General features: G+C 45.6%; 1 protein-coding gene across 1 annotated transcript; it reads left to right on the top strand.

Moving 5' to 3' along the window:
• Positions 1 to 506: 506 nt before the first annotated feature.
• LOC104494562 (serine/threonine-protein kinase ULK2-like) lies at positions 507 to 6,315 on the top strand (the record flags this gene model as incomplete). The annotated part of the gene is made up of 7 exons (XM_010137415.1): positions 507 to 659; positions 1,384 to 1,592; positions 2,840 to 3,018; positions 3,940 to 4,058; positions 4,460 to 4,617; positions 5,471 to 5,606; positions 5,703 to 6,315. Coding segments are annotated over 7 exons (1,022 nt in total), but the record flags the coding sequence as incomplete, so codon positions are not given.
• Between the last annotated feature and the right edge of the window lie 3,056 nt (positions 6,316 to 9,371).

Genomic DNA, 9,371 nt, shown 5'->3' with positions numbered 1-9,371 from the left:
TTGTTGTGGCCCAAGTGCAGAACTCGGCACTCTCGGTCGTTTTTTTTCCCTTGTCCCTCCCCCAGCTCGTCCCTTGCCACAAGTGGCCACCAGGAGTTCTCACCTGGTTCTTGAGCCCATGGAGGGAGATTGGCAGACAGGGCTGGCCTTCAGCCTCCAGACCTCTCATGGTCTGCCTTCAGAATTTTCCAGTTATGTCTTTTGCTGCGGGATTGATGTTGTCTGCAGGCCTTCAGAGCAAGCCTCTCTTGCTCTATTCTAGGCAAGAATAGAGCAGAGAGAGATTGAAAGTCAAGAGATGTGTCTAGGCCACATCTTGACTGTGTGTATTGCCAAGGCTGCCCACTCAGCTTGGTTTATTCGCCATCAGAACTTCTAACTAGTCCAAGTCTGGGATCTATGTCAAAGCACATTGTGTTGCAGTGCTCCACTTTGCTGCATATAATTACTTACATCAATGTAATTATATGTCATGGCGATTAACTCACTGCAATGTTCTCTCCCAGCTCCAGCAGGGCCCTATGGAATTGCAATGGCCCCTCCTTCCATGGGGAGCGGGGCAGGTTCTCGGGCTGTCATGTTTACTGTCGGGTCCCCTCCAAGCAGTGCCACTCCTCCTACCTGCACCCACATGATCCTCAGAACAAGAACCACCTCAGGTAAGACTTTCCTGCCGGCTATGGACCGTTCTCAAATGCAGTATTGAGGCTTGCCCACTTTCGGGCCAGTAACCTGATGACTGCCCTGCGCAGTAGGTACGCGAGGCCGTACAGTAAAATTGCTCTGTAAAGTAGAGATTAATATTGGACAATTCTGCCTTTCTCTCCTAAAGAGAGGGCCAGAGGCACAATTTACGATGCAGTGGGGTGTAACCTCCTGTATACGCAGCTTTACTCCACCACAGGGAGATCTCTGTGACAAAGGTGGAGAGGAGACGTTAGATTTCTGATCCTGTGTTTTTGCCTGCTGCCATACGTTGTCCCAGGAACACCTAAGGGCTGTGAGCTGACTGCGCTTCAGCACGTGTCGGCTATGTTGCCAGCTATCAAGGATCTCGATGTAAAGGCCTTGGTCTGCTCAGGAGGAGCAGGAGTCTGCAGCAGTGTGCTTTTGTGAGCTGTAGCACAACCTTTGGTCTGTACTGTTGGACTCTGCCTTGGAATCCTTGTCAGCCGTTCCCCAGAATCTGTGTTGTGAATCGCAACTGTTCGCTACGGCGCAGCTTTTGCATCCTCTACAGAGCGATGCAAGGAACGATGAGGAGAGCCTCCCGAGAGCGAACCTGTGATGACTACTGATTTGTCGTTTGCTGTCATCCACAGCCCCAGCGCTGCCGGACGGAACAACCGATTAGACTGAACGTGTGTGTTATTTTTCTTGTAGTTGGATCAAACAGTTCTGGAGGGTCTCTCTGCTCTACTAGTGGCCGTGTATATATGGGCTCTCCTCCTGGTATTTATATGGGTTCTTCTCCTCCGGGAGCCGAGGCAGCTCCAAGTCTGAAGTACATGCCTTATGGTACTTCGCCTCCCAGCTTAGAGGGCTTTATCACTTTTGAAGCTCCCGAATTGCCTGAGGAAACTTTAATGGAGGTATAGAAAAAATAATTTAATGTTTTATAATGTGTAATGCTGCTAAAACAGAGACATGGTAAAAACAGAACTGCTCGGTGCACTTAGTTTCCTCGTCACTATCTCACACGCTCCTTTTTAAGAACTTGAGAACATTCCTGTATCAATTGTGGCCGATTTCTCCTTGGCAGTTATTCCTGACGTTTCACGTAGGTAACCAAAGGAACGTGACGGCTTTTGTTCACCAAAGCCTTCCACAGGGGCCTCTGTTTTCATGCCAAGTCTCTGGTCGTGGGCGCTGACAGCAGCAATATCCCTCTGGGCGTTGTTAACTGCTGCTTCACAGTCAGTGGATGACATTAAATCCTACTTGTGGGAAGAGTGTCCTCTATTTCTTAAAATGTGTGGAGGAGTGACACTTTGAAAACACAAACTGGGGTGCTATCCTTCGTCTGTGAACTTCTCCGGACAGATTTGCTCTTCTGTTTTCTCGTTCACGTCTTGCTGGAAGGTGTTTGGATCCCAGTTGAATCTGTACGTTATGAATGTTTGACAGTACACTGTATTCTTCCCACAGATAGAGTTTAAAATGTGTTTAGTCCTGCATTACGAATGAAAAGATTATTGCTAAGATATGTTTGATTAGATTTGAAGGCTAACACTTTTTTCGAGCAGAGACTATGCATGCAGTATCTGTTTTAGGCGCTGAGAAGCGGTGTGCTCCAATTGAAGTAGTTTAGTTTAAATTACAAACTTTGGTAACAGCCACCTTCTAACACAATGAAGTTCTAGAGCTAAGTGTAAATGAGAGTGAAGCAGATAGGTAGGAAGCTTTAGACTGGTTCTCTTGTAGGTATCAAGTCTGTTACATAATAAAAACCAAATGTTCCTCCTGGCTTCTCCTACAAGTGCCGAGCATACTTTTGGGTTGCTGATAATATAATAACAAGTAATATGTCCCACTTGCGATTCCTTTAGTTGCTCAGATTTCAACAAACATAGAACTCCATGTCCCAATTCCTTTGGCTTTGTTGAAAGACTCTTTAAGTACAAGCTACAGTATCTTGAAGTCATTAAGGAAAAGAGAACAAGTTACTATCTGTTGGTCTGTTTGGCCCCATTTGGTTCTGTAGTCCCTAGTGCTGGCTCTGCTCCAGCGTGATTCCTGCATAGAATTGACATACTAAGAAATCCTCAAATTATCCCTGAGGGTTTTGAGTGCGTGTTTGCCTTACAATGGTTAAATTGTTGTCGTCTTTCCCTGACAGAGAGAACATACAGATACACTGCGTCATCTGAACATGATGCTGACATTTACAGAATGCGTTCTGGATCTGACAGCAGTGCGAGGAGGAAACCCAGAGCTGTGTGCTTCGGCAGTATCGCTGTACCAAATCCAAGAGAGCATAGTTGTGGATCAGATCAGCCAGCTGAGCAAAGAATGGGGGTAAGAATGTGGTCAGATAGTATCAGGAGAGTTTGTGAATACCGAACGCATCAAAAATGATTCAAACTGTGCCCTTTTCGTTGGGAGTGATTGTTTTACTGTGTAGAAACTGTTACAGGAATAAGTTTTTAACAACTAAAGGGGGATCAGAAAGAGCAAAGGACAGAGAGACATTTGCTAGTAGGCTTATAAAGGAACAGTGTTTTCTGGCCTGCCACAGAAACTGGGAAAGTGGTGAGGGGTTCAGGCGCGAGGCGCAGCAGTGCGTTTCTAAGCTTGGAAATCTGTGCAGCAGCTCTGTCCAATCTGAGCCCTCATCCCTTCCCGTTGGCCAGGCAGCACTGAGGTGGAGGCTGGGAACGCAGAAGGACTGTCCGTAGTTGACTGTTTTTCACTGGAACCAATCAGTCCTAATACAAAATGAAAAGTAAGGAGAAATATGAGAAATTTGGAGCGGTAGGAAAGGGCAGTTTCCACTTCCTGCCTGCTTCCTGAAAAAAAAAAAAACAAAACCCAAAAAACCAACAAAAAAGCCTGCAAAGAGTTTGCTTTTCACAGCGGAGAATTCCAGGGGCGCAGGAAATGACTCTGCAAGAAAAGTACGCTCTGTCGCTTGTGGAAAGACGCTGACCTTGGGCAGCCAGTCCCCACAAACGAGTGATCCTCTTCAAAACGTCTCCGTGAAAGCAGTTTGTATCTGCTGCTGCCGCTCCTAGAGGAGCAGATGCACCCTCAGCCCGTGACAGAGTGTTTGTGAAGGGAGGGGAGGGTGGAGCTGCGTCGTAAACAGCTGTCTCCCTTTGCTGCTGCTGCTGGCTCCTGTGGAGGGTGATGACTATAAAGTGGTGTCTGCCCATGGCTTGAATTTGTTCAAGAAAGGTGTTTAGATTCATAATCACTTTTTTTCCGTCCCCTTCCTAGACAAGTAGAGCAGCTGGTGTTATACATGAAAGCCGCCCAGTTACTGGCATCTTCTCTGCACCTTGCCAAAGCACAGGTCAAATCGGGGAAACTGAACCCATCCACTGCTGTTAAGCAAGGTAGACACAACGTAATCTCATTTGCTTTGCCTGTGAATTCTCTTTGCTGATACATCACTCCAAAAGCTTAAGTTGCAACATCTGTTTGTTTTCTTCTGTACACGAGAACTCTGGTTATGTACAATTGCACAATTCTGGTCGTAAACAAAGATACAGCTAGAAACTGTTAAGAAATGGGCAGCTATTAACTTGAAATGGAAATTATTTGATATGTGCCTAATTCACAGAAGTGGGGGAGTAGATAAACATTAAAAGCACAAGTTTAAACAGATTAACTTTGCTAGGGCTGGGAAAAGCTGAACTTGGGATTTGTTGTTTGGTCATGGAGATTTTTTGATCATTTGGAGGGTTTTTTGGAGGTTGTTTTTTTTTTTTTTTTTTATTTCTTCCCTTTCTTCCAGTTGTGAAAAGCCTCAATGAGAGATACAAGTTCTGTATCAGCATGTGCAAGAAACTGACAGAAAAGCTGAATCGTTTCTTTTCGGACAAGCAAAGGTTCATTGACGAAATCAACAGTGTAACTGCAGAGAAGCTCATCTACAGCTGCGCTGTGGAAATGGTACATCCCTCCTGTCACCTAAACAATAGCACACTGGATGAGTTGCTGCCTTCTCCCTCATTCTCTTCTACATAACCAGAAAACAGAATGCCTGTTTCCAGAGTTCTGCTCACAGCAATTTTTGGTAGTCTTTTGCTCTCTTTCCTGCCCTGCCCTAACTGCGGCTGAAGTTCCTGGCAGATTCTGTTCCTCTGGGACGTTTCCCCTCCATCAGCACATTTGGCACAGGACCGCCAGGAAATGACCTCCTGAGCCCCACAGCCCCGCGTGCTGGGCGCATCCAGCCAGGCTCCCTAAAGCAGAGGAGCAGCAGAACTCTGTAGCTTCATCAGTCTGCCAGGTCCGTCTGAAGAACATCGGCCTGTCCATACAAAGCAGAACCAGCAGCAAACATGTGGAAGCTTTTTCATGTCATTAATAACTTTCTCTCTGCCATGGAGCAGATGCAGTAACCATGCAGGAAACTTCACTGCTTTTTGATGAGAGGGGAAGTCTTTTTAACATAGGTGTCACACCAAAGATACCGGCAAATATTGTGTATAGCCTTGATAATAGTGTAGTCATGCACAATTAATCTGTTTTCTTTACAGAAGAATGTAGGTAGAAGAACAAGCGTATTTATCCACATGTTAAACAAAAGATCAAAAGGTGCTTTTCAGCTTTACGTGCAGAACATCCTTAGTTAAACAGCACAGGCACTATAGTCTCTCAGACTCAGTTGTAAAATCAGATCAGCTAAATTAAGGCTCAAAAATAGTTTCTTAATGACGCTTTTATATCATTAATTTTGAATTTTTCATTTCATTACCTGCCTCGTGCAGTTTATGTAACTGAATCTCCTGAACGGTTCCAGGTTCAGTCGGCGGCTCTGGATGAGATGTTTCAGCAGACTGAGGATATCACATATCGATACCACAAAGCAGCCTTGCTGCTGGAAGGACTGACTAAGATCCTGCAGGACCCCGCAGATATAGAAAACGTGCACAAGTGTAAGTCCATGTCGAATAATGAAAATTACCTGGAACTAGTGCGTTGTAAACTGAGACTGAGGTCATCACCTGTTCTCTGCCTCTCTCTGTCTGCAGATAAATCCAGCATTGAGCGAAGGCTTTCTGCACTTTGCTACAGCACGGTGGCTGTCTATGAGCAGTAGGAATATCCCGAGGACCAGATGGTGTGAACATAAGGGACCACATCGGTGATACTGCACTTTTTTCACTACGGCTTAATTGTTGTCCTTGTTCTGCCCCACGTGGAAGATGGTTCTTACATTTCTGTGGTGACTACCAAAGAAACAGCAGCGTATTCAAAGAGGAGAAATTCCAAAAGTACACTTGCCTTACCGATCCAGCAGCTCCTTTTTCTTCCTAGCGACAGAATTTAAAAGAATCTCTCTTCTCATTTCAGACTGATCCTTGTACGTGTGCTTTGAACATGAATGATCAGGGTTTTTTCTTCCCCTCATGCAGTTTATAGAGAGTGGATCCTTCTGCATCAGGTACAAAAAGACATTTCCGTCAGAAGATTCTCTCAAAAGTTTGTGAAAAATATTTTAAAGTTGTCAGTAAAATGTGGCAGAGTGAATTTGGGAAACCCTGACCATGTGCAAGTGCTGTCCAAGGCTCTCGGGGCTAAGCTGGCTTGTATCGGAGCCCACGTGTCGTAGGCAGGGCTCAGCTTGTCACATGAAGGGATGGCGAGAAAGCTTTGACATGGGGGAAGGATGGGAACGAAAGAAATCTCCCTCCATCTGTGCAAAATCCCCAGGGGGTTTTCAGCTGATGTGGATACAACTTCATGATCTTCTTCCAAAATATTTTGTTTTGCACTAATTTACTAAAGCAACTGTATATTCATTTTTGAAGAACTATAGAAAAAAAATTAGAGAAAGAGGCACAATGGACTTGGCTGAATTTCATTTCAGTGTACATAAAATTCTTTTCAGAATTTCAGATGTAGCTTCTAGAAGACTTTCAAGCAAACTGTAAGAACTTGTATTCATGTGAACCTTTCCATTTTATACCGTTTGTCTAATACTTGAGTAGCTACTGCTCTGGACTTCCTCAGTGATAGCAGTGTTGAGTTGCTGGTTGTTTGCTTTTTAGCTGGATTCGGTTGCATCTTCTGTTGTGCATGCGATACGCGCGTTAATGCCTGCCGTCCCTCGGGGTGTCACGGCAGTTCTCTGTAATTGGTTTCTTGGGCAGTATTACAATAAATACTGTAAAGCGGACGGTTCGGTGAGGAACCGTGCAAAACCAGGAAATGACGGCGGGGTTTGAGATGCCGATAAACTGACGAAGAATATCTACGTGCAGCGTGTGGAAAATCAGGACTCTTTTGCGTGCATTTTGGGGGAGAGGTGGGAAGCTTCATTTAGCCTTATAGGCATTCTCGTTTCAAGCATGCCATGAGATCGTCGGGACAGCGGTTTGCAAAGTGTTCAGGCAGATCAGCTCTCTGGAAATGGTTCCTATACTTTACTTTTGGGACTTTTTTTTTTTTTTTGTTACTCAACTGCTTGAATACTTGAATAAACCATTCTCCAGGACAAAATCATTTTAATCCTCTTAAACACAGTGGTCTGAACTGTTTGACAAAGTTGTACAGGGCTTACACATCGAGATATTGTTTCAGTGTTGGGATAACCATGTGTTTCCTTTACTTTGACAGAGTAATGTACTTTTTACCTTATTTATCTGTATGAAATTCCAACAGTTAATTTGAAAGTGTTTGTTTATATAATGTTTGTATTTTTAGGTCTTTAATACGGTGTTTCTACCTCTCCTTTGTAATTGCATGCATTATTCTTGAATCTAGGTAATAACTCACTGAACTGTTGCGTAATAGCCTTTTTATTATGGCCTGTATAAATGTATATTAAGGTAAAAATAAATACTGACACTAGAAGTGTTTCTATGGTAAAACCAAGTTTCTCTGTCTCTGGAACCGAAGGTGTTCACTTCAAAACAATGGCTGAACCAGTGGTGCGCGTTCCGCTCGCCAGCTGGGCGTGCCACCAGGGCAGCTTCCCTGAGTTGCTGATCTCTGGGCAGCTCTAACAGAAACTGTCCCTGGGTTTGCTTTGCCTCGTTCTAGGAAAACAACTTACCCTGCTTTTTATTTATTTATTTAAATGTGGATTTGAAAACTGACACGGTAAGTAGGTCCCTGGTAACACTGTATGGTCCTTCAACAAGGTGCTGATTTGTTGCCTCCTGCAAAGAGGAGCTGTCTGGGCTGCCAGAACAGCCTTCACCAAGCAAGTTGACAAAAACCGGCAGCAAAGGTACAATTTCTATCCAGACGTTACAAAAACCAGGCTTTGACCACCTCACAGCTATTCCCTTCCCCCAGCTGAGGTGTGCTGCAGTGCCTGGTGTGTGGTCGTTGTATTTCCTAGTTGTACTATCATATTTTTCCCGATTTATCGTTTAAAAAACGGTGCGCTTGTGACTGTGCAGAGGCTGAGGAAGGAGCGAGCGGGGACTGCTAATGATGAGCCTGACCACAAGCCTAGGGACAAAGCAGGAGCCTTCACGCACCAGTCCAGGAGATAGGCTGCTTTTCCCAGGCACTCACTGCGTTCTGTTGGTTTCTTTTTTTTCCCCTCAGGATTCAGGCTCATTCTCCCTCCACTCTTGCCAGCGATGCTCCAGCTGCATGCACAGGAGGAGGAGAAAAGGGCTGTTCTTGTGCGCTGTTTCCAGGAGGAGGAGACCGATATTCGTGGGCTGTCCTTCTGCATAAACTCACTCCACAAAGCTCCTGAAGCTGTCCTCTGTCCTCGGCTCGCTGCGCTGAACAGCAGGTGCTTGTTTCTACCAAAGGCTTCTCTTTTTTTCAGGCTTTTGAAAGAGAGAACTGGGAAGGAGGTCTTGCATGTGCTAGTTCAGATCTCTAGCATCTCCTCCAGAGCACACGTTCTGTTCTTGTTCCTCTCTCTCCATAGCATGTAATGTCGAGAGGAATCTAAAATGAGTTTTGAATTCTGACATTTGCTGCTTTTTATGAGCAAGAAGTTGAACTCTCAGCCCTTCCTCTGATACGGAGAAGGAAATCTAGTTAATTTAACTCACAACTAAGTAGAACAAGTTCTTCCAAGAAGCAGTTTCCAGTTGAGAGGTGGGAGTTGTTCCAGGGACTCAGTAGTTCTGCGTAGTTCTTGCTGCTCCTCGCACAGCAACGTCAGGGTATTGCCGTGGTCACCCCTGGGTTCAGAGGCGGGAGCTGTGGCTGTGATCCGGTGGTGTCCCGGTGCTGTGCCGTGCACAGCCCAGCTGCACCCAAAAGGGGGCCTTGCTTTGTCAGCGCGGGCAAGTACAGCTGGGTGCTGCCGCTTTCAAAGCTCGATGAAGCTTTGAAATTCAGCCAGGCCGGCTGGTGACCCGCCTGGCGACCCGCCTCCTTGCTGACTCCTGCTTCCCCTCCTGTTTTCTGTGGTTTTGGGGGGGGTTCTTTTAATTGTGATGCTTGACTTTTTGATCTGCTCTGAACACAGATTGCCACTATCTTTTTGGTCTGCCCAGGATGCCTTGAAGTCTCTAAGCAAATCCCTTTTAGCCTGAACTTCCCTCTCCAGCCTGAGCCATAGCCCTGGCTGTGGCATTTTAAAAAGTGCCTGCGCAGCTCCTCCACGCTGCAGATCAGTGAAGCATGTCTGGGTGACCCCTCTCTCGAGGTCTCTAAGTCAGCTGGAGCCCAGTCTAATGAAGTCTTGGCGCTGCTGCTTCAGACAAACACCTTTTCAATAG

This window comes from Buceros rhinoceros, unplaced genomic scaffold, assembly GCF_000710305.1.
Source record: "Buceros rhinoceros silvestris isolate BGI_N320 unplaced genomic scaffold, ASM71030v1 scaffold45585, whole genome shotgun sequence".
NCBI lineage: Eukaryota > Metazoa > Chordata > Aves > Bucerotiformes > Bucerotidae > Buceros > Buceros rhinoceros.
The sequence above is the reverse complement of the archived record's forward strand: the minus strand, read 5'-3'. Positions and strand labels throughout refer to the sequence as shown.